The 24,713-nt window shown below is 44.1% G+C and overlaps 1 protein-coding gene across 5 annotated transcripts in view; it reads left to right on the forward strand.

Annotated features, from left to right (window-relative positions):
* SMOC1 (SPARC related modular calcium binding 1) overlaps positions 1–24,713 on the forward strand; it is a 173,934-nt gene that overhangs the window by 108,563 nt on the left and 40,658 nt on the right. Inside the window, exons 6-7 of one of the 5 annotated variants that reach the window (XM_032774816.2) lie at positions 12,830–12,919; positions 19,239–19,319. In XM_032774816.2, the coding sequence (XP_032630707.1) occupies positions 12,830–12,919; positions 19,239–19,319 (171 nt within the window). The remainder of the gene's footprint in view (positions 1–12,829; positions 12,920–19,238; positions 19,320–24,713) is intronic. The other 4 variants (XM_032774817.2, XM_075064604.1, XM_075064605.1 and 1 more) reach the window with 4 other exon arrangements.

Consider the following 24,713-nt stretch of genomic DNA (forward strand, 5'->3'; position numbering starts at 1 on the left):
AAGAAATCATGTTCATCTATGTGTTTGATAATTCTGTTCTTTACTATAGTTTCAACCAGTTTGCCCAGTACTGAAGTCAGGCTTACCGGCCTGTAATTGCCAGGGTCACCTCTGGAGCCTTTTTTAAAAATTTGCATCACATTAGCTACCCTCCAGTCATTTGGTACAGAAGCTGATTTAAATGATAGGTTACAGACTACAGTTCATAGTTCTGCAATTTCACATTTGAGTTCTTTCAAAACTCTTGGGTGAATACCATCTGGTCATAGTGACTTCTTACGGTTTAATCAATTTTGTTCCAAAACCACCTCTAATGACACCTCAGTGTGGGTCAGTTCCTCAGATTTGTCACCTGAAAAGAATGGCTCAGGTTGGGGAATTACTGGATGTTGCCTTAAGGCAGAATACAGATTCTAGTGCTGCTTTATGGCAATGCAAATAGAGTTTTGTTTTTTTCAGATCACACTGCAGAAATGGCAGGTTCATTTATTTGTCTTGTCTGCATGCACCACAAATGCATACATCTCACTTTGGCGCAAGGGACATCTCTACTAGGCAGGCGATGCAGTGTGCTAGACCAGCTTTAGCCCTTGTCTCCTCCTTCCCCAACTTCTCCCCATATGGTCTATGCCTCTGGCAAGATTGTTTATTAATGTTAATATCCAATAACTGTGCCTTTCGTTGATAATGGCAACTCATTTTACTCCTGACATAAACATATTATTTGCAAGCAGCTAGTCGTTGGCCTGGAGAATAAAGATTGCTGTGTTAGAGCAAAATTATTTTGCCTGCATTGTGGATAAGGCCTCTTATTTGAAGTGTGGCTCTCCCCTGCATATTCAGTGTGAGTTCTGTATGTGGATGCATGCAGAGTGCTCCGTAGGGAGGTTGACAGTAAGGGTAACTACAGGGGAAATTCTCCCTATGAAGAGTCCTTGCCCTGCTAGTCAGTGCAGGCAAACAGTCATCTGGGTACTTAGCAATGCCATTGCTACACTAAATGAAGGAATAATTGTCTTCTGTCCTCAGGAGAGTCCCATGATAGTGGAAGCTAGGTGGCCTTCTGGCTCATAGCCAGTGTCCTGAGAAGATGGCAGGGGGAGAGAAGTGTTTGCATCTATCGGTGTCATACCTTCCAATGGTTAGATTTTCCAGCTCCACTTGCAGAGATTTATTTTTCTCTCCCTCCTCCCAACAGGTGGTGCAAGTGTGCAACAGAGAAAGGGGGACTTGTGATGAAGACATATGGTTTCAGGATTGCACACCACACTGTCCTCTCTGCCCTATTAGCCATGGCTGTTTCTTCTTTGAGTGCTTGCTCGTGTCTATTCCATTCTAAGTGTGTGCACGCCCATGTGCGCCATTGTCAGAGATTTTTTTTTTCTTTGCGGTATCCATGGGGTTGGCTGTGGCACCCTCTGGAGTGCTGTGCTCACATGTCGGTATATCAGGCGCCACTGGCTCTATGCCCTCTCAGTTCCTTCTTATTGCACATGGCTGTTGGTTGGAGCATCTCTGTCCCTTGCCTTGCAAGTGATCAGTGGTTTCCTTCTTCATTTCATGTATTAGAGCTGTAAATAGTTTTGTTTACTGTAGTTAGTTAGTAAGTAGCTGTTAAACACTGGAGTTAGTCAGTTAGGGTCCCAGTGGGGACTTTTCTGGGTTTTAAGCCCTGCACTGACTGTAATCTCATGTAAAAGAAGTGTAGCACTGTGTAAGAACTTTCATCCCAGGACACACAAGAGCATGACATCTGTTTTGAGGCCCCTCCTCATGGAGGCAGCTCTCTGCCTGGCCTCAGAGCCATCCCAGCTGGACTTGACTCCTAGTACTCGGCCTCGTTGCGCAGTACACCCCTGGCACCAGGCTCTACCCAGCACAGTTTCCCTTCACTGGTGCCCAAGAAGAAGTTGAAAGTGGGACCCAGTACTGAGTAAGAAGGACCAAGGGGCATCGGGTAAAGGACCCTGTTTGGGCTGCTCACCCTCCTGGAGCCACATGGAGATACATCCCCTAAGGGAGCTCCTGCCCCCACAAGGGATCCGTCACAGACCTCAAGAGGCAGAAGGGGACCCATACTCATGGTGGAGTCAACGCCTTCCCAGCCCCTCCCGGCAACCAGAGACCAAAGGGCTTACCCAGCGCTGCCGGCACTGCGTACTATGATGGAACCAGCAAAGGCTCCCTATGAGGGCAAGCCAGCCATGAAAGTCTCCCACAAGGTGAGTAAACACTGCTGGTCTCTGAAGCCGAGGCAGAGCTCTTTGTTGCAGTGCCCCTGATCTCTGCATCAGCCTAGGTCACTGGTTCGCCAATTCAGATCGCTGGTCCTATGCTCCTGGTCTCCACACTCTCATCGAGAGTCACCCAGAGGAAGGCGCCGGTCACCATCTGGTCGGCATCAATCATTCTCCCGCTGACCCTCTCCATGACATCGATCAGTCACGTACACCACAGGAACATTCCCCAATACAATACTGCTCCCCCTACTCCCAGCGCAGATCTCCCTATTCAAGGCACTGTTCCCCCCACGGTGATGGTTAGTTCTTGTGGTCATCGGAGGAGGAGTCTTCCAGCATGGAGAGGGAGTTCAGCCACTCACTGAGACAGCACTGTGGCAACTGGGCTCTTGAGGCTGCATCCACTTCTGTGATGCCATCCTGGCAGCAGGGCCAGTGGCCAGCGCAATGGTCCTATCGGAATGCCTGGGGTATGCTGGTTATGCCGATGCCCCCTTCGCAGCAATCGTCGGTTGTCTCTTCAGACAAGCTTTTAGTGGCACTGAGCTTGGTGTGCAAAGTGCTATTGGATGCTGCGGTGGAAGGGCAGGTGCCCACTCAGAGACCTACCCCTTTCCCCCACAGGGGATGTTGCCCCCCAGGCCCTCCCCTGCTGGTCCAGTCTCCTCATCCTTTCCAGATGAGGCTGTGGTGGGGCCCTCTCACGCTAACCCACCAGACAATTTTAAGGAGCGCCAAGCCCTGCTCCAAAGAGTGGCCATTAAGGCCTGGTCTACGCTACACGTTTATACTGATTTTAGCAGCATTAAACCGATTTAACGCTGCACCCATCCACACAACGAAGCCCTTTATTTTGATATAAAGGGCTCTTTAAACCAGTTTCTGTACTCCTCCCCAATGAGAGGAGTAGCGCTGAAATCAGTATTACCATATTGGGTTAGGGTTAGTGTGGCCGCAAATCAACGGTATTGGCCTCCGGGCGGTATCCCACAGTGCACCACTGTGACCGCTCTGGAAAGCAATCTGAACTCGGATGCTACTGGTCAGGTAGACAGGAAAAAGCCCTGACGAAACTTTGAATTTCATTTCCTTTTTGCCGAAGAAACACTGTGGAGCTCTGATCAGCACGGGGTGCGATGCAGTCTCAATCCAAAAAACCTCCAGCAATGGATCGTACAGGAGATTACTGGATCTTGATCGCTGTATGGTGGGAACAATCGTTCTATCAGAGTTCGTTACAGCAAGAGGCAAATGCCAAAGCTTTTGAAAAAAATCTCCAGGCTATGATAAAGAGTCCCACAAGGCAACAGTGCTGTGGTGACAAGCGCTCAACGGAAAGGCCAAAGAACAATGGAAGCTCATGGAGGAAGGGAGGGAGGGACTGAGGACTCCAGCTATCCGCAACAGTCCCCGCGTCTCTAAAAGCATTTCCATCTTGCTGAGCTCCCAATGCCTGTAGGGTCAAAACATTGTCCGGGTGGTTCAGGGTATATCTCGCAATTTACTCTGCCCTCCACCCCGTGAAAGAAAGGAGAAAAATCGTTTCTTGACTTTTTTTTTATGTCACCGTATGGTCTATCTGCATGCTGCTGGTAGAACACGGTTCTTGGGGCGGATGAACAAGCAGCACCTCTCCCCTCCCTTCCCCGGTGGCAGCGGTTACAGTCGCAAGCTAGGACGGGGTAGCCGTCCTCGATCATCAGCCCGTGAGTGGCTCCTGGCTGGCCTCAGGTGAGGTCCGGCCGGGGGCGCCTGGGGTTAAAAATAGGAATGACACCCGTTTTTTCCTGGCAGATTGTACAGAAACTGCTGGTAACTGTCCTCGCATAGACAACTAGGGCTGAACTCCATCAGCCCCCCCCCCTTCATGTTCTAAAAAAAAGATTCTGTACTGCCTGGACTATCATAGCAGCGGGATGCCCTGCGCTTTCCCCTTCCTCCCCTCCACCGTTTAATTAGTCCTGCTGGACTATCGTAGCAGCTGGAGGATGCCTCCCCTCATTTTATCTCACTAAAAAGTCAGTGTTTCTTATTCCTGCATTCTTTATTACTTCATCACACAAATGGGGGGACCCTGCAACGTAGCCCAGAGGGTTGGGGGAGGAAGAGAGCAATGGGTGGGGTTGTTTGCGCAGGGGACACCCCTAGAATGGATGCAAGCCTCTCATTTCTGTGGGGATCTGACACGAGGGTCTGGTGCTCTCTGGTTCATCTGATACACTGGTTCTCTTGTTACACTTGCCCCATATTCTAGGCCAGGACTGACTCTATTTAGATACAACATAAAAGGAGGAATGACCGAGGGGTCATTCCCATTTTTGTCTTTGTGCCCTCCAGCTGACCTCAGCAAAGTCAGCCAGGAGCACCCATAGACAGCAGCAAGACGCTACAGAATGACTGGTAACCGTAATCTCATCGCCAATTACAATGGCAACAGCGACATACAGGACGACTGGTAACGCGTCTTGCTACCTTGCAAAGGCAAATGAATTAGCTGCTGTGTAGCACTGCGAGTACCGCCTCTGTCAGCGGCATCCAGTACACATGGTTGACAGCTGACAAAAAGGCAAAACGGGCTCCATGGTTGCCAATGCTATGGCGTCTGCCAGTGCAAATCCAGGGAAAAAGGGCACGAAATGATTGTCTGCCGTTGCTTTCACGGAGGAAGGAATGAGTGACGACATTTACCCAGAATCACCCGCGACACTGTTTTTGCACCATTATGCATTGGGATCTCAACCCAGAATTCCAATGGGCGGGGGGGACTGTGGGAACTATGGGATAGGTACCCACAGTGCAACACTCCAGAAATCGACACTAGCTTCAGTACATGGATGCACGCCACCGAATTATTGTGCTTTGTGTGGCTGCATGCACTTGACTTTATACAATCTGTTTTACAAAACTGGTTTATGTAAAATCAGAATAATCCTGTAGTGTGGACGTACCCTTTCTTAGGCCTAGAGGTGGAGGAGATGGCGGAGCAATCAGACATCTTGTTTAATGTGCTTTCCTCATAAACCCCTGCCCATGTTGTGATTCTGGTGCACAAAGGGATCCTAAAGATTGCCAAAGCCCTCTGGCAAACCCTGTCCTCAATCCCACCCACCTCCAAGAGGGTTGAAAACAAGTATTTTGTCTGAGCCAAGGGGTTTAAATACTTGCACACCCACCTACCCCCGGGTTCGTTGGTGGTTTCTGCGGCCAATGAGAGAGACAAGCAAGGGCAATTTAGTTCCACTTCCAATAATAAGGACGCCAAGAGACTAACCTTTTCAAAAGGTAAATTTATTCTATGGCTAGTCTTCAGTTCAAGATTGCCAACCACCAGGCTCTTTTGGGGAGATCACTTCAACTTACAGGACTTTTTCCTCCATAAATTCAAGGATTCGATGGCCCAAGAATATGGGGCCCTTGTTGAGGACGGTACTATAGCAGCTCGGTGTTCCCTCCAAACGGCATGGGATGCTGCTGGTTCAGCAACCAGGATGGTTGACTCAGCAGCGGTCATGAGACGCAGTTCCTGGTTTCAGACCACAGGCCAATCTGAGGAGATGCAGTCCTTGATCCAGGATGTCCTGTTTGATGGGACTGGGCTTTTTGCAGAGTGGATGGATGTGAGGCCTCCTCCATCCCCTCCCTGGATCTGGGAGACTAGTATACCACTCTTGACTTGAAAGACACTTTTTTCATATTTCCGTCTTCCAAGGACGCAAATGTTTCCTCCCTTTTATGGTGGGCCAGCGTCCCTTCCAATTCACGGTGCTCCCCTTTGGACTCTCCTTGGCCCTGCATGTATTTACAAAATGTATGGCCCTGGTAGCAGTGAGTCCAGGTCTATCCTTATCTCGACAATTGGCTCAGCAAGGGCAGGTCATGGGATCAAAGGCAGAGCAGTCTCAATCTGGTGCATTCCACCTGTCGTGACCTGGGACTGTTAGTAAACAAAAAGAAATCTATCCTTATACCAGTGCAACAAATAGTTTATAAGGGCGGTCCTCGAATCCACGCAGACCACGCACATGGACACACACACACGCCTAGAATGGAATGGACATGAGCAACGCATCTCAAAGAACAACAGTTACGAAGGTAGGTAATGCTTTTTCTAACCATCCAAAGAACACCATGAGAAATGAAATATATGATCCCATCATCCATGCTGGGCTGCTATGGATGTGAGGATAGGACAGAGATGCTCTTTGTTTGCCCCGAGTTTTGGGAAACTGCAGCTAATAGCGAAGTCCTCTTGATGGTTCTGTAGGTGCACATCAATCCTGATCTGGAAACATTGCCATCTAGTGGTGCTAGGGTACATGATTCACCTATTTCTGTCCCTCTGCTCATATTCTATATGGGCAGCTGCTACAGTTGCACAGCTTTCTTAAAGCTATAGGGTTTTTTAGTTCCTTGCAGGAGTCAATAGATGGTAATTAATAATGATGAAACATTTTCTTGGCATTTTAAAGGAACTACATATCCTCCTTTTCCCCCTATGATCTTGTATTCTAGGAACTTCTGGGAAATCTGAAATGCCCTGGTTTTTCATTTTATCAGAACGCTATTTTTTTTAAATGACTAGAAAATGTTTGTTTATAACTTACTGCAATGCCAAGTAGAATTTTCTCAGTGTTTTTACCAGAAACAAACAGCCCAGTGGAACGAGAGTTCAGTTTGATGAACAATGGTTGGAGTGAAGAGAAAAGTCAAAGGAGAATAGACACTATCATAGCTGCTGTTCTGCTCCAAGTTGAAAGCATTGTGAGACACAGAACAAGTTTCACTAAAACTTGTTGGGAACACTGAGTTGTTGAAAAAATCCTCTGGTCCAAGAAATAGATGTGCAACTGGCAGCAGCAACACCAGTGTGTACTTTCTAAAATAAAATGTATTTCATGTCTTGTGACTATAACATGACCCCTAAACAAACCAAAACAAAATACTATGAGTCCCTGGTTTTTTATTTTTAAATAAGTTCACCTCTGTTGCTGTATTTTTATTTATTTATTTTTAAGTAAATGTGAGGAGGAATTGTGTTTCTTAAACAGGACAGGTACTGTGTCTTGTGTCTGGAAAGCATAATTTTTGGTGCTACCATGATGGATTTAATAATTGCAAATTCAGCTTTGCCGGTTAAATGGGGGAAAGTGTTGTGTGAGGTTTTATTTGTCGTATTAAGATACATAGTTTTTAGGAAGATCTTTTTATTTAATTTTATATTTATAGATTTTTATGTTTATATTTCTATATAGAATATTTTATTATTTTTATTTATTTTTATATTTATATAAAATAAAAACACACTGTTCACAGGCTTGTGTTTTGAGGTTTATTTTCAATTGGTGCATTATCCTGAAAATCAAACCAAACTGATAATTAAATGGCTATTCCTGGCTAATGCTAAAAGGAAGCCCTCAGTTCTTGAGAAGGAGTCAGTATTTACCAAAAATGTTTTGTTTTTAGTTTGTTCTTGAGATAAGCCTAAAACAACCTCCCTGATTAAATCATGCTGAACTTCACCAAAGTTCAGATCTAGATTTGAATACAGAATTTGTGGCTCAGATCTATTTCTAGCCCCTTCCCTGCCTTGTTGATTTGAGTCGCTGTTTTTAAACTTGAAAAGCAATTCTTGAGTTACTCAGTGGATAAGCATTCCTGGTAATATTCTAAATAAGCTTATTACCGTACTGGCAGTTCATTGTGCCCAGTCCTTTCCTAATTATATAACTTTTTCAGACTGCTGTATGTCGTGTTGACTTCTAAATCCTTAGGAGCCAGCTAAACTGTTATGTTGTTAACTGCTTCAATGGAGTGGCAGAATATCACCTAACAACTATAATTTTTTTTAAAGTAGTTGCTGTGGTTTCATGAGTCATGTTGAAGCCCAGCACCCTGTTATGACAAAGAGTGAAGGTTAACTTACCTTTCATTAAACAGCCTCATTTTTAAGGGATAACATCCAGATAAAATCAAGGGCCAAATTGTCCTCTAATTCCTATGAAGCCAAAAGAGTTACACTAGGAAAGCTTTTTTCCTATATACCTAAAAATTTTCTTATCTCTGTTACGAAGGGTAATACTCAATAATAGTAAAACTAGGAGGTGGTTATAAAACTAAGTTCAAAATTTTTCACAGGGGTAAAAATGGTGGTAGTGAGGAATTAACTGGAATTTTTCTATTTTGAGGAAAAAATAAAAGTTCTTCAGTTTGTGTTTCCCACTGTTCTCTGTTTTGAAAGCCAAAAAGTTTTGATTTTTTTGTTGGAAACACTGGAAAATTTCAAAAGAAAAGTTTTCCGTTAAAATTTCCACATCCCCCATAAAGGGGACATTTTTGGATGGAAAAATCTCTAAACCAAAAATGTTATCACTTCTACTAAGAACGCTTCATTTTACTTTTCATCATTGTTGCTGTCTGTGAATGTCTTTCACTTCCCTCAGCTTGGTCAGTAACCTGCCTATTTCACTTTCATTTTCTTGTTTTATTTCCTAGCTCGTGTGTGTGTGTGTTTCTGACACTATATGGAAATTTTAAATTTAAATTGAAAGCAAAACCTAAAAAGTTCATTGACATTTTTATTCATATTAGGTTAAAGCCTGACCCTACTGAAGCCAAAGGCAAGATTTCCAATTTGACTTCAATAGAATCAGGATCTCACCCATTGTTTATTTGTGTATAAAGCTGGTCAGGAATTTTCCATGAAGGCTTTTTGGCAAAATGCAATTTCTACACAATTGAATGTTGAGAAAATTTCAACTTTTCCAAAACTTTTCAATATTTCTGTCAAGAAAATGGAAACTAAATATGTAAGGTAATGTTTCACTTCAGTGTGTTGCACTAACCAGAAACATTTCATTTGAATTCAGTTCAACATTAAAGTGTTTTTCATTGGTGCCTCATTGCCTCATGGGAGTTGTTGCTTGATGCTCTCTTTCTCTCCTATGGACTGAGTTCCCTGGCTAGACAACATCTCCCCTGATGCATGACATTGCTCAATCAGACAGGAGACAGATGCATCATGTGAGTAGTAGTCCAGCCACTCCTGCAACCTTTTTATTCATCCCCGTACCATCTCCTACGGAGGAAGCCCAGTACTGAAGCTAGATTATTTTTTTTTAAAGCTGAATAACTTTGATTGGTAACATTTGTAGTTTTACTTATTAAAAATGACATCAAATCTCATGCTTCAGGTAATAAGTTGATTTCCTGCAAGGGTCAGGAAGGAATTTCCCCTTCAACTTCTCCTATTCAACTTATTCATAAATGATCTGGAGAAAGGGGTAAATGGTGAGGTGGCAAAGTGTGCAGATGATACTAAACTGCTCAAGATAGTTAAGACCAAAGCAGACATTGAAGAACTTCAAAAAGATCTCACAAAACTAAGTGGGCAACAAAAGGGCAAATGAAATTTAATGTGGATAAATGTAATACACATTGGAAAAAATAACCCCAACTATACATACAATATGATGGAAATCAGGAAAAAGATGTTGGCGTCATCGTGGATAGTTCTCTGAAGATGTCCACGTGGTGTGTAGAGGCGGTCAAAAAAGCAAACAAGATGTTAGGAATCATTAAAAAGGGGATAGAGAATAAGAGAGCGAATATATTATTGCCCTTATATAAATCGATGGTATGCCCACATCTCAAGTACTGCGTACAGATGTGGTCTTGTCATCTCAAAGATATGATGACACTAGAAAAGGTTCAGAAAAGGGCAACTAAAATGATTGAGGTTTGGAACAGGTCCCATATGAGGAGAGATTAAAGAGGCTAGGACTTTCCAGCTTGGAAGAGAGGAGACTAAGAGGGGATATGATAGAGGTATATAAAATCATGAGTGATGTGAAGAAAGTAGTTTAGGAAAAGTTATGGGAATAAGTAAATAATACAAGAACTAGGAATCACCAAATGAAATTAATAGGCAGCAGGTTTAAAACAAATAAAAGGAAGTTCTTCTTCACACAGCACACAAGCAACTTGTGGAACTCCTTACCTGAGAAGGCAAGGACTATAACAATGTTTAAAAGAGAACTGGATAAATTCATAGTGGTTAAGTCCATTAATGGCTATTAGCCAGGATGAGTAAAGAATGGTGTCCCTAGCCTCTGTATGTCAGAGGATGGAGATGGATGGCCAGAGAGAGATCACTTGATCATTACCTGTTAGGTTCACTCCCTCTGGGGTACCTGGCATTGGCGACTGTCAGTAGACAGGATACTGGGCTGGACGGTCATGGACCTTTGGTCTGACCCAGTACGGCTGTTCTTATGTTCATGTAAGCTATTAGAACAGGACTAGATCCATTATGGGTGTTTCCACTTTTCTCTGAAGCCTAATATATTGATCTCTGTCAGAATATAGGGTACTGGGCTGGCTGGATCAATGGTCTGAGCTGGTGTGAGAAATCCCCTACTCTTAGAATAAGGAAATGATTGGTCTACAGGGAAATAAAATGCATTTGTATATTTGCTTAATATAAGTGGCTATGCAAAATAGAGGTTGAACTTGGTTGTTACTCAGCAAGACTCCCTACTAGCACTCTATTGGCGTCTACCCAGTTAGCTTCCTTTGTTTGTTAAAAGTGAAAACACATTTCTAGCCCTTCTAGGTGTAAAGAAGACATTTAGGATGTGCTTCATTGGTATGCTGTTTACCTGAACCTGTGAACAGCCAGCGTGGAATGACAGCTGTAAAGGAGGAATACACTGACTCCATTTTATCATAAGGACATGCTAACTCTGAAGCCTAATGATGGAAGTGTCAACATTAACTTCTTGTCATTTTAGTAGAAACATCCAGCTATTGTTGGCATGCAGGCAGACCTGTGGATCATGGGAGGAGATTGGGTGGAATCCTGCTGCCTTCTCTTTGGCCTGATCACTGTTGCAAACTCTTTAAAATACAAAGAATGATTAAAAGATGCAGCCAGTGCATAAATATTACATTTATTGGGCTAAACCCTAATTCTTTTTTCCTACTCAGCTTTTACTTGGTTTTTATTCAGGCAAAACCATCATTAAATGGGGGTCTTGCCCAGCCCAGATCCCGTGAGCTGCTAAATACTAGGAGTTACTAGTCTCTTTACTTACTCCTGCAGCATTGGCCATTTCAGCTGAGAATTTGGCCCACGGATATAGCACTGTTTTATACATTAATATGGTAAAAATTGTATACGTGTGTTCAAACGTATTCTAACTACACTTGTTGAACATACAGACAATGCGTGAATCAAGGGGGCAAATGTATAGAGGTCCTCTATTGCTGTCTCCCATCTCTTTTACTTTCATGGAATTGCACAGGTGAAATGAAATTTGAACCGTACTTTTTCAGTTTGGGTTCCATTTCTGATTAATATACCTAGAAATAAATAATCAATGCTCTGATGAAAAGGTATTTAAGCTCAAGTCAATTTAAAAAAAAACAACTTTGTCATGAGAATGTTGCCAGAATAGTCTTGTTTTCTATCAATTCTGCCCCCACCCCAGCCTCAAATATTCTGTTAGGGGTTTTGTAACTGTGAGCTCCCTCCCTTTCCCATAATGTGTCTGATGTGAGGTCATGCAACAAAGGCATGTTGTAAGTTCTCTAAAAGCATAACATGCAAGAAATATCCGGGTTTTCCCCTCACCCTCACTTCATACAGCACCACCACACTGTACAGCAAGACTGAACTGAGGAGCTGAATTGACTCTTCCAATTATTTTCAGTGTAACTCAGTGTTTTCCCTTTCAGTTAGTTCTACCTTCACCACACATACTGTATTTTAAGGCCATGTAGAGATGGGCCCAGAAAGGGACAACAAATTCAAACACTCCGTAACTTTCAGAGGGCAGACCAAACTCGAGCACAAATTTAACAATCAATGGCTGTCTGCATAATGTAAAACCGGCACGTAATCTTTTGCTTCTGCGGCCCTGTGATTTTTGTTTTTTCTTGTGGATTTGACTTTGTTTGGTGTAAGCTTTTTAAGAGGGAAAGACTTCACGCTTGTTCCCAGAGGGCACTGGAATATAATGTATTGGGGAAAGTTAATCTAAGAAAAAAATTTTTTTCTCCCCATCTCTCATAATCATGTTGGAGCTAGAGGGCAGCTTGACGTTACCACTGTAAGAAATAAGTTTTCCTATTGACAGACCTTTTCTAACAGTGCTTCAATGAATGGTGATGCCAGGCTCCACGTTGGTAAGTTTCAGAAGATGTTCTTTAAACAAAGAAGATAATTAGAAGGACTTTGGTACATTAATTCCCAGCTCCCTGGTATCACAGAATATCAACTGTGGGGGATAGCCCCACCTGATCCTAAAAGATGATCTCTAATCAGTGCATCAGGGAGAAGGGGAAGACACCCTTGGTTCATGTCAGTGTTATGTGGGGGAAATTCTCTCTTAAATCTAAAGGTAGTGATCAGTGCATGTGTACTGTGACATACCACTACTGTCCAAGTAAACTCTGAAAATTTATTATGTCTTGACTTTCTGTCTTTCTGTCTATCTTTCTTCTCTCTCTTGGACTTGGCCAGGCCATGTACAAATCCCAATCATTCAACAGTACTGGAGAGTAGATAGTATTTACCTCAATAATGGTAGTTTCTTTTCGGTTCTTTTTAACCCTCAATTCAGATGATGGTTTGAAGCCCACGCCTACCATGGAGACCCAACCTATTTTTGATGGTGAAGGTAAGAGCCTCTCTTTTAAACACATTTTTTTTTCTCCCTCACATTTGTTGTTCAAACCTGGCTTTAACCTGCAACACAGTAACGCCCTGAATCTTATAAGTTGTCTACAGTTCAGAGTACCCTTGGGACTTGAGGTATTTTTCCAAATCCTTTCCCATCCTCCCTTCTTCCCTGGTATCCAACAATAACACCAGTTGGACAGATCCTTTGGATAACCTCAGAGAGGAAGACGTCATGGCTAAAAAATGCTCGCTGAATCAGAAATGACAGTTTCGTATATTCCATCCTTCCCCCCCCCTGAGCTATTGGTACAAGGAGTTTCATAACTTCTGCTGAAACACAGCAGCTTCCCCCAAAGGGAGGAAAAGGCTAAACTACAGTCTGTGAATGTTGACTTGGAGGAAAAATGTTGGGAGATTTCTTCATTTACTTAATGGAAAGTGCATCACTGAAGGGAAGTGGTAAATGAAGTCAGCGTCCTGGGCCCACCTGACCCATGGTCCACCAAGGCAGTTTCCTCTTTCAGATGTGCCAACTCAGGAATTGTTGTGCCTCAGTTCATGGGAATTTAAAGCAACACTGCTGTGATCAGTTATAATTAGGTGTGAGCCAAAACCTGAACCTCTGCTATGAACCCCTTCAGATGTCCTGACCGGGGAGAGCTGCAGATTTTAATGCTGAACCTAAGATTTTAAGATGGAGTTGTGAAAAGCGACAAAGTCCTGTGGCACCTTCTAGATTAACAGACATATTGAAGCATAAGCTTTTGTGGGTGAATACCCACTTTGTCAGACGCAGTGGGGTATTCACCCACAAAAGCTTATGCTCCTGTTAGTCTGTAAGGTGCCACAGGACTCTCTTTTTGCTGCTTTTTACAGATCCAGACTATCATGGCTACCCCTCTGATACTAAGATGGAGTTGAAACCAAAAATAGAAGGGATTTGGTAGGACCAGGTGGTGCCACCGGTAGCTCCTCCCCTCCCCTCACATGAATAGATGGTTATGACGGGTTTTGGGTTTAGAGGGCTAAAATAAGCATATTTAATAGCAAGTGACTGCAGTTCCATCATTTCCATTTGCATGGACCTAGCTTTTATACAAAAAAATTTGTATCCGCTTTAAAAAACAAATAAGATACCTAAGCCAAAATATTGTATTCCCACATAAATAAACAGAGGAAACAAAACCCTAGTTGTCAGTCTCCTGTTTACATTAAAAAAAACCCTGTTCCTTCTAGCAGCCATCTGGTATTGTATTAAATTGCTGTTTGTAATAACAGCATGCTGCTGGGCTTTCAGTTTACCCCAAGAGAGTGGGTTGTGAATGCACAATGGAGGGAATGCACTAAGAAAATGTGGACTTAACTGCAAGAAAAATTACCAAACAGTGCACTAGATTAGTCTGTGAAAGCCCTGTCAGAAGCTTCTTAGAGAATGGTGAAAGTCCCCAATCCTCGGGTCATTCAGACAAAGCACTAGAGAGTACACTGCAGAGACAGTCCTGCCCTGGCCACCAAGAGGACGTGTAAAGCCTAATAGCTCTTGTGTGCCTCTCTTCTGTGCAAGACATTTTAAAGTCCCCCATCTTTGCTCATTCAAAGGACCCATCATTCTGCACTGAGATTGTAGGTGAGACCAAGGGGGAAATGGACCATAGCTAGCTTGTACAGCGTAATGAAGGACCATGCACCCGCTTTGTTTGTTTTGTGTGTGTTACTGTGAATCTTGCAATACATCATGCAAACACGTCTTTCCTCTTGCATCATGCATGTCGTAACGGGAAAGGTCAGATTTTAGGCCTTCTGTTAACTTGGGCAGCATTCCTTTTGACCCAATGGAGGAGAGGCAGCGTGAGACTGGGAGCTATCCAAGTTCTAACACTGACACACTGTGTGACCTTGAATACATCACTTTATCGCGCTCTCTCTGTCAGTTTTCCCACTTCTGAAATAGGGACAAGTAAACTTCCTACTGCGCTGGGGGGTTGTGATGATCACTTCATTGGTTTGAGACCCTTTAATGGGAGACAACAGAGAAGGCCAAAGCATTGTTCTGTTATCCATTATGGCTGGGGGTCTCAGAGGTGAGAGTTAAATGTACAAATCCTATTGATTTTCAGTAGGATTTGTATGCTTAACTCCTTTAGGCTCTTTTTTTGAAAATCTCACCCTATGGGTACAGAATTAGTAAACAACTCTGGACCAGTAATGGGATTTTAGTAAACAATCGGTTACACCTGTGCTACTGCCATGGAGGCACTGGGACCGCAAAAGTGTCACTGGAGCTTAATTTGAAGGCATTGTGGTTGCAGGACTGGAAGGAAAAGGGGTTAATGTTACCGTCAGAATCTTTATTACTCATGTGATGAGCAAAAAGGAAAACTGCTTTGACCATCACATAGGGTTTGGGGATGTCAGATTGTTAAAATGAAAACTGACTTGATGTTTAGAGTTTTAAATGCTCTGTTTTTCCCCTGAAATGTGTGTTTGAAAACAATTTCTTCTTTAGCTAGATACAAAAAGCTAAACCTGGCAGCAAAACCCTGAAGTTAAATTACTGTTACAATAAACTTTTTTTCAACTAACCTATTTCCACATATCTTTGAAAGGGGAAAAAATTCTTGCTTGAAAGAAGTCCCTTAAATGGCATCAGTTATCTTTGTTAGGGAAAAGGGAGAGGTCAGCTTTATATGGTAGCTCTTGGGTTATGTTGTCTGAGACCAGATTTTTCAAATGTGGTTATAACTCAATGTGCTGGGCTGGTTAGGAAGTCCGCCATTTATATAGGTGTCTGAATGAGAGCATAGCTTTTTTGAGAAGCAGGCACCAGTTGTGGGAGTAGAGCATTCCTTGAAACTTTGCCCTTAAATCTGAGGCTATGTCTACACTATGGGATTATTCCGATTTTACAGAAATCAATTTTTGGAAACGGATTGTATAAAGTCGAGTGCACGCGGCCACACTAAGCACATTAATTTAGCGGTGTGCATTCATGTACGGAGGCTAGCATCAACTTCCGGAGCATTGCACTGTGGGTAGCTATCCCCCACCCATTGGAATTCTGGGTTGAGATCCCAATGCCTGATGGGGCCAAAAATTTGTCACGGGTGGTTATGGGTAAATGTCGTCAGTCAGTCTTCCCTCCGTGAAAGCAATGGCAGACAATCATTTTGTGCCCTTTTCCCTGGATTGCCCGGGTAGACACCATAGCACGGCAACCATGGAGCCTGTTCAGCCTTTTTTCACTGTCACCATAAATCTACTGGATGCTGCTGACAGACACGGTACTGCAGCGCTACACAGCAGTATCCCCTTGCCTTTGCAAGTTAGCAAAGACGGTTACCAGTCATACTGTACCATCTGCTGCTGTCATAGGTGCTCCTGGCCGGCCTCGGTAAGGTCAGTTGGGGGTGCCTGGACAAAAATGGGAATGATTCTCCAGGTCATTCTCTTCTTTAAGTTTTGTCTAATGGAGAGACAGTCCTGCCTAGAATATCAGGCAAGCCTGCTAAAGAACCAGAGAGGCAAATAGCCGCTCTGGGTCAGAGCCCCAGACATCCCACAGAAATGATGAGCTGCATGCCATTCTAGGGGGTGCCCCTGCAACAACCCCATTCATTGCTTTCCGTCCTCCCCCACCCCTCCTGGGCTACTGTGGCAGTTATTCCCCATTTGTGTGATGAAGTAATAAAGAATGCATGAATAAGAAACAACACTAACTTTATTGCCTCTGCAAACAGAGATCAAAGGGGGGAGGGGAGGGCAGTTGGCTTACAGCGAAGTAGACTGAACCACCATTCTGCACTTGCTCAGCCTATAGCTGAAAATGGGAATCTGTGATAAGCACTAGGATAGAAGCACGGGCAGGACTGAATCTCCATGTGTGTGTGGGCCTTTGGTTGACACTGGTAAAATACAAAATGTCCCAGGATATGTATATTGGGGGTCAGTTCTAAACAGCTATTTAATTTTTTTATTTGCAGCAAAATGTAGAGGTCTCAGTATCTGATTGTGAGCCCTGGTAGCAAGGAGTGCTGTTGACTGGGAGAGCAGCCTGAGGCAGAAGCCTCCAGCTGATGTGATATTCCAGGCAGGACTGAATATCCATTAGACAAAACTTAAAGAAGAGAATGACCTGGAGTCATTCTCATTTTTGCCCAGGCACCCCCAACGAACCTCACCAAGGCGAGGCAGGAGCACCCATAGGATGATGATGACGGATACCAGTCCTATTGTACCGTCTGCTGTCCGCAAAGCAAGGCAAGGGGATGCTGCTGTGTAATGCTGCAGCACCGCATCTGCCAGCAGCATCCAGTAGACATACAGTAACATTGAAAAAAGGAGAGAAACGATTTTTTTCCCCTTTGCTTTCACGGGGGGGCTGATGACATATACCCTGAACCATCCGCGACAATGTTTTTGACCCTTCAGGCTTTGGGAGCTCAGCCCAGAATTCAAAGGGTTTTCGGAGAGTGAGGGAACTGTGAGATAGCTACAGTCGTCAGTTGCCCCTCCGTCTGTGAGCATCCATTTGATTCTTTGGCTTTCTGGTACACTTGTCTCAGCTCCTTAAGTTTCACGCAGCACTGTGCTGAGTCCATGTTATGGCCTCTGTCCATCATGGCCTTGGAGATTTTTTTTCAAATGTTTTGGCATTTCGTCTTTTGGAATGGAGTTCTGATCGAACAGATTCAGTATCTCCCATACAGTCTATGCTGGAGCTCTTTTTTGATTCTGGGACTGCATGGTCACCTGTGCTGATCAGCGCTCCATGCTGGGCAAACAGGAAATACAATTCAAAAGTTTGCGGGGCTTTTCCTGTCTACCTGGCCAGTACATCCAAGTTCAGACAGCTGTCCAGAGCGGTCGCAATGGTGCACTGTGGGATAGCTCCCGGAGGACAATACCGTCGAATTGCGGCCACGCTAACCCTAATTCGAAATGGCAATGTCAATTTCAGCGCTACTCCCCTCGTTGAGGAGGAGTACAGAAATTGATTTTAAGAGCCCTTTATATCGAAGTAAAGGGCTTCGTTGTGTGGGTGGGTGCAGGGTTAATTCAATTCAATGCTGTTAAATTTGAGATAAACTCAGTTTAGACCAGGCTTGACGCGTCCCGCCCCAGCCCCGCCACACCCCATACACACACACACTCTCTCTGTGACACTCAAAAAGAATAGCAAACAGGTCAGGGAGGTGTAGCTTCTGACTCTGGGTTGCAGTTCAGCAGCTCCATGACATGAGACCCTGGATTGGTGTGAAGGGGTTGGGACAGATGACTAAATTGCTCGATGCTCCTTTCACAAGCAAACGCTCCTATGATTGCTGTAGCTGAGAGAGAGAGAGAAAAAAATGTTTCTCCTCCTAACCTTTCAGTTTGTTTACTTTGTGCATTTGATTATTTATTTCTCCTTTTTAGTCAGTCAGCTTCTTCCTTGTTGAACAGAGCTATATAAATGTCAATAGGCAAACAGAAAAACCCTTGTAACTTTTTTTTATATTAAATAAATAAATCAGGCCCTACTAAATTAAAAAATATTCCAGTTTTCAATAGAGGATGCTTTTGTTGTTTTAAAAAGTCCCTTTTAGAGACCACTTAGGGTATCAAGTACCCCGTTCAACCTCTATTTGAATATCTCTCTGTTAAGCAACCAATTTTTATCGTCCCTTGAGGGGTTGCATAAGGCAGGGTTTGCTGTGTTTTGAACTTGAACAGTATAACATGTTTAATCCAAGGATTTCTAATCACTTTCTGAAAGTCGATATCTGTGTGTGTTTTGATTTAGTGCATCAGATACATGTCCTTTAACTAGATCTGTTTCTTTAACCTGCTTTCTTTTAAGCGTTCCCAGCAGTGCTCTGGATTTATCTATTTGCTTTTGATTTTTTTAAAAGGGAATTGACAATTGGAAGTGGGTGATCAGCTGCTCTCTGGGGTCTAGGGTAATGTTTACATTCCTCATTTTAAAGTATTTTACTGAATTTCATGCAACTCTTAGTGGAAAACGTGACATGCAGTACCACACAACATAGTCCGTACCTCTTCTGAGTCAGGGCTGAAGGGTATGAGGCAGGATACTGTGGGTAGGGAAAGCAGGAAACAGAGATGTAATATATGGAAAGAAGAAGAGGTGGTGTGTGCTTGTGGTGGGAGATAATTAAAGGCTCACACTGCACAAAATGCACAAAGGAACCCTGGAGGACATGTCAAAACCAAGAACTATGATGGACCAGTCAGGACACCTCCACCTCCATCATGCCTCCCCACCCCCACTAGTGGAACTAACATGGTTTTGTTAAGTGTTCTTCATTGTCTTTCAGAAATCACAGCTCCCACACTTTGGATCAAACATTTGGTCATCAAAGATTCCAAACTGAACAGCTCCAGTATAAGAAATTCAGGTAACGAATGCCTGCTTTAAAAAAAAACAAAAAAACGGCAGTTAACTAAGCAGCATGATCCTTTTCCCAGGACTCCTCATTTCTTCTTCCTCTCTTGCAGCTACAATGCTGCTCTCTCTCAACACTGCAGTGTGGGGAAACCCAGGCAACAAATGAGAGAGGGTCTCTTCACTGTGTACCAGGTATATGCTGAGGAGAGTTTCTGTTCTCTAAAACAGGAACTCAGGTTACTGAAGAAAACTTTGGGTTTGTTCACCCACGGCTTCATACCAGACTACCAGTCTTCATTCCACGCCCATGTTCCCTCTCATTAACTCTGTGTCATAACTCCATGAATGAACACTTTCCTGAGAGCATCCTTATTGCACTGTGTGTGTGGTTCCCAAGGAACTGAGGTTGTTGCTAAACTTGGGTTCCAATCTAAGTAGCTATGATCACCCAAGGCAACTGTAGTGGTATTTTGGATAAATGGGTGACAGTGACTCTGAGGTGGGTTATCCATGGTGGGCTTTGCAATAAACGTGAGCTGTAAATGGGTGAAGAGAGAATTATTGCTTTGCATAGCAGGGTGGGAAGAAGTTCCACATGTGAAAGACAGCCCAGAAAAAATAATGATGGTGAGAGGAATGAGCAGGTTACTGGGATCAGGGAGGTGTGACACTCAGGTGGAACAAAGAACAAAAGCTGGAATAGGCAGTGTCACGGAGTCCCCGGGCGATGCTCTGGAACTGCTCCCCACTAAGCCAGTCAGGACTTTGGGGAGCCTCCTCTTCCTTGGAGCAGACTTGTTCAGGGCAAGAAGCTCACACGTCTTCACCTCCTGGGTCTCTCCTTGGAGCATTCAGCATCCTCTGCCCCTCCGTGGGCTTCCCACAGCGAGCCCACCCAGGCGGGGTCCTGGGGAAGCCACAGGGTTCTGCACCCCCACTTTGCAGTCAGACGTGACTCTCAGCCAGCAAAACAGAGGTTTATTCGATGACAGGAACAGGGTCTAAAACAGAGCTTGTAGATACAGCGAACCAGACCCCTCGGCCGGGTCCATTCTGGGGGACAGTAAGCCAGACCCCTAGGTCTGCACTTCACTCCTTGTCCCCAGGCAGCTCCAGACTAACCACCCTCCAGCCCCTCCTCTCTGCTGAGCTCCTTTCCCGGGCCAGGAGGTCACCTGATCCCTTTGTCTCCAACACCTTCAGCTGGCACCTTTGCAGAGGAGGGGCCCAGGCCATCAGTTGCTAGGAGACAGAGTGCCCGGCATTTAGGGGCACTGGCCCCTTCCTCTGTAGCAATCACACACCCTTATCCCACCACCTAGATACTTAAGAACTGCCTAGGGGACACTGAGGCACCAACACAGTGTTCAGAGCAAACTTTAAGAACAGTCCCAGTTCGTCACAGGCAGAAGTGAGAAGAGGGATGTAGGCAGGGTTTGTGATGCTTCCTGGTGGTACCCAGGGCTGTGAGGCACCTCGCTACCATCTGCCCTTCTTGTGAGGAAGCCTGTTGGTACCTACTGGTTGTCAGCACTCTCACTGCCACGGGCAACACAAACACTCCCCTCTCAGCCTACGCAGGCCATGCTGTCCCTCTGCAGGTTAGAGACAGGCACGCTCCAAGCATCCCTCTGGAGCATCTAGCCTAGGCTGACCAGACAGCAAGTATGAAAAATCAGGACAGAGGGTGAGGGGTAATAGGCACTTATATAAGACAAAGCCCCAAAAATCGGGACCGTCTCAATAAAATCGGGACATCTGGTCCCCTAGTCCAGCCTCTGATTTACTGGACACTCGCAGAATTCCCAGATCTGTTATTCACAAAGGAACAGTGCACCTCATCTTACCAGTTTCACTGCTCCGCTTAACTCTCAGCACCTGTAAGTGTTTTCACTATAAGCAAATCTAAGTTTATTTAACAAAGAACAAAGATTCAAATAATAGTAGCTAGATAAAAGTATTGGAAGCAATCGAATACATGTAAAATAAAATCACAATGCTCTTTCTAGATCTTAATGCTTAACTAACAAGACATTGTCCTATCTAATGAAGTTGAGCTCACCCAAAGTTTTCTCCCAGTATTCAATCAGAAGCCTGGCTGTGAGCCTCCCAAGCGCACAGACAGCTTGTCGTCTAGGTGAAGGATAGGTGGTGTCCCGCTGCATTCTTCTCATATGCCAGGCTAATTCTTTAATCTTAGTAGGGAGGATGTCCTGTTTATGACTGTGTGTTCCTTCCTGTAGATTTTATGAACTCTTGTCAAAGTCAGTCTTGATTAGCTGTTAGTTTCCTAGGCAAATGTATGTACATTGTAAGACACAATGATCAGCCAGGGAGATAAGTGTCGTCTACCCCCTGCCAGAACAGAGTCTGTTTATCACCTTCAGGTGATCAGTCTTAACTTACATATCTTAAGAACGTAGTTTTAAATATAGATACTTAACTCTGTAAATATCATCCATACACGTCTCTCCTAATGATTAGGACAACCAGTAGATTAATGACTGCTGGTAGAGACCTTGCATGCCACCCTTTGGCACACTGTGATGGAGACATCAAACCCAGGGGATCCTTGTAAATCCTTACGCACCACTTGTGTAGTCTTGTGCAGAGATGTGAGAATGGAGAGCTAGAACTTGAGGCAGACAGTGAGAGAGAGATTTGAAGAGGGGAGTGAGATCTGAGCAGTGGGTGGAGCTGATGATTTGATCTGCTGAATGTTTTGGGTAGACTGGAGGGAAATGAGATGGGAATTGGGAAGCCAGACAGGAGGAAGCTGCTAGGAGATGACCAAGATGTTGATTTAAGATTTGATAAATAGCTATCACCATCCACACACTTGTGTAAAGAGACAAGAAATAGACCCGGAACAGGTTCTGTAAGCAAACACGCTCACGCACACGCACCCCAAGCCCCAGGTAACTTGTGGAGGCAGTTTAAACTAATTGTTAGTGCCAGTCTCTTGTTTTTATTCCAAGCTTAGCCTAGGACTCTGATCTTCAGTAATTCACTTAACCTGTCTCTGTTTTTTCCCAATCACAAACTGAAGGTGATCTGGCGCTAAATGGCAGAAATAAAGTAGGCTTAAATAGCTAATGTGGATAAAGTAAGCTAGATCCTTCATGACCTCCAGATTGGATTACAGCAGCATGGTCGACATGGAGTTACCCTAGAAGACCACCCAGAAATTTCAGATGGTGTAGAAGTGTTGGCCAGCTGGCTTAGTGGTGTTTCAAATGCAGAGCAAGCCATACCTGTGCTCCATGAACTTCACTGGCTACCGATTTATTCCTGGTGTCATCCAAAGTGGTGGTTTTGCTCTGTAAAGCCATATATGATTTTGGTCCTGGCTATCTTAGCAACCACCTGCCTCCTTATGCAACACTCCTGGTAGCTGAGACTCAAATGAGAGACACTTGCTTCCAGTTCCCCGATCTAAATTTGGGAAGGCGGGGGGCTGAAAAATGGGTATCCTCAGTAGGGAAGAGAAAGGTCTTTGACTCTAGAATTTGCTTGGCCCCATAGATCTTTTGACCTTCCCAGCATGCTGCAAGCACTATCTGTTCAAGCTTTCCCTCAGAAAACTGCCTGTTGCTTGAGAAGGAGTTCCTTTTGTGAACTTGGTCCATTTTGTTCTTAATTAGTGATTTTTTTTTAAATGACTAAATGAACCCAGAGATTATATTGGGCACACATGACTAATCCAAAAATAAACTCTCTCAGCTGGAGAATTTTAAATGAGTACAAAAAAAGACAACTACCACAGCAAGGTAAAATGAGCTTTTAAAAAATCTCATTGCACGTAATTGATTGGCCTCATATGATGTACTTTCCCCTCTTACATCAGTTACAAGGTATTATGGAAAGTTGCTAATTCTAGACTCAATTTTTCACACTGTGCCATGCAAACCTAGAGTCGTCTCTGTTTGCTACAATGAATTACTGACATCGGGGAAAGGCCAGATCATGAAAGCGGTTATGGAACAGCTGACACATTTAACACACAACTTTCAGCTCCCTTTCTTCTGTTTTTTATGGTGTTTTTTATTCTGGATTTTTTGTTGAAGGATAGGGGCATGCATCTGGAAGCTGTGAAAGGAAAGCACTATATATGAGCTAAGTCTTAATAAGGAAAACTTTTGAAAATATGATGATGACTGTTAATTGCTTATGTATTGGATGCCCAGGATGAGATACTTATGTGTCTTAAATTGGGCATCCAAAATTAATGGATGCTTTTGGTAACTTTAGCTTACAGCAGTGTTAGATCTTATTGCACAGTATGTTTTCGTTTTCTCTCATTGTATTTTTGTTTTTAACAGGTTAAGGTAAGTTTTGCTGCCAGTTTTTCTGCATTGGCTTGGCTGTATTGCCTCTGAGTCTAAAGCTCCTCAAATTAGGTAAATTCTTATATTGGCTTGTCGTCTTGCTGTATTTTAATGGACTTATTGATGTTGGAGGCGGAAAAGGTCTACTAAGTTTACCTACTCCCTGTCCCCCAGGCCAGTGAATATTTCTTCTCTACAGTAGGTAATGTTTTCTACTGGAGTTTAAATACCTCCAGCAATAAAGCTTCCACCACTTCCTGTGGGAGACTCTTCCATTCTCTGGCTACATCTACACTGTGCACTAGGGCTATGGTTCTCAGCTTATGTAGACACACTTGGGCTAGCTGACATCTGAGCTAGTACACTAAAAATAATAGCGTAACTGGGTAGCACAGGCAGCGGCAGCAGCAGCCTGGGCTAGCCACCGCAAGTATGGGCCCACAGGGTTCGGGTTGGTTTGTACTTGGGGCAGCAAGCTTGTGTTTCTGCTGCCTCCCACGCTACTGTCTTCCCTGCTGTTTTTAGCATGCTAGTGTAACTCATGTCTCCCTCTAGTGGCACCTAGACCACTTAGCGATTAATGAGTCTGCTACAGCCTTAGCTAAGGCATTTGGCTTTTAGCTCATGCATTAGAGACTCATATGTTTAGCTTCAGAGGTCCCAGGTTCGATCCCACCTGCTGACCACCAGGGTTCTTTGGTGTTACATTAGCTCAAATGAGAGTTAGCATGAATGTGTAAGTGAGCTGGACATCACACCCCTGGCTCGTAGGGTAGACATGGCTTCTAATAGAATTCACCCTCCAGATCAGGGGTCGGCAACCTCTGGCACGTGGCTCACCAGTAAGCACCCTGGCGGTCTGGGCCAGTTTGTTTATCTGCTGCATCGGCAGGTTCGGTGGACCGTGGCTGCCACTGGCCCGTCCTGTCAGGGTTCTTACCCTGGCAAGCCACGTGCCAGAGGTTGCCGACTCCTGCTCCATGTGTTTTTCCTGATATCTAGCCTAAATTTCTTATCTCTGTTTCTTCTGACTACTCTAGGTTCTCCCTCCTTGTACCAGCCTAAATCAGCCTTTC

Source organism: Chelonoidis abingdonii, chromosome 4, assembly GCF_003597395.2.
Source record: "Chelonoidis abingdonii isolate Lonesome George chromosome 4, CheloAbing_2.0, whole genome shotgun sequence".
Lineage (NCBI taxonomy): Eukaryota > Metazoa > Chordata > Testudines > Testudinidae > Chelonoidis > Chelonoidis abingdonii.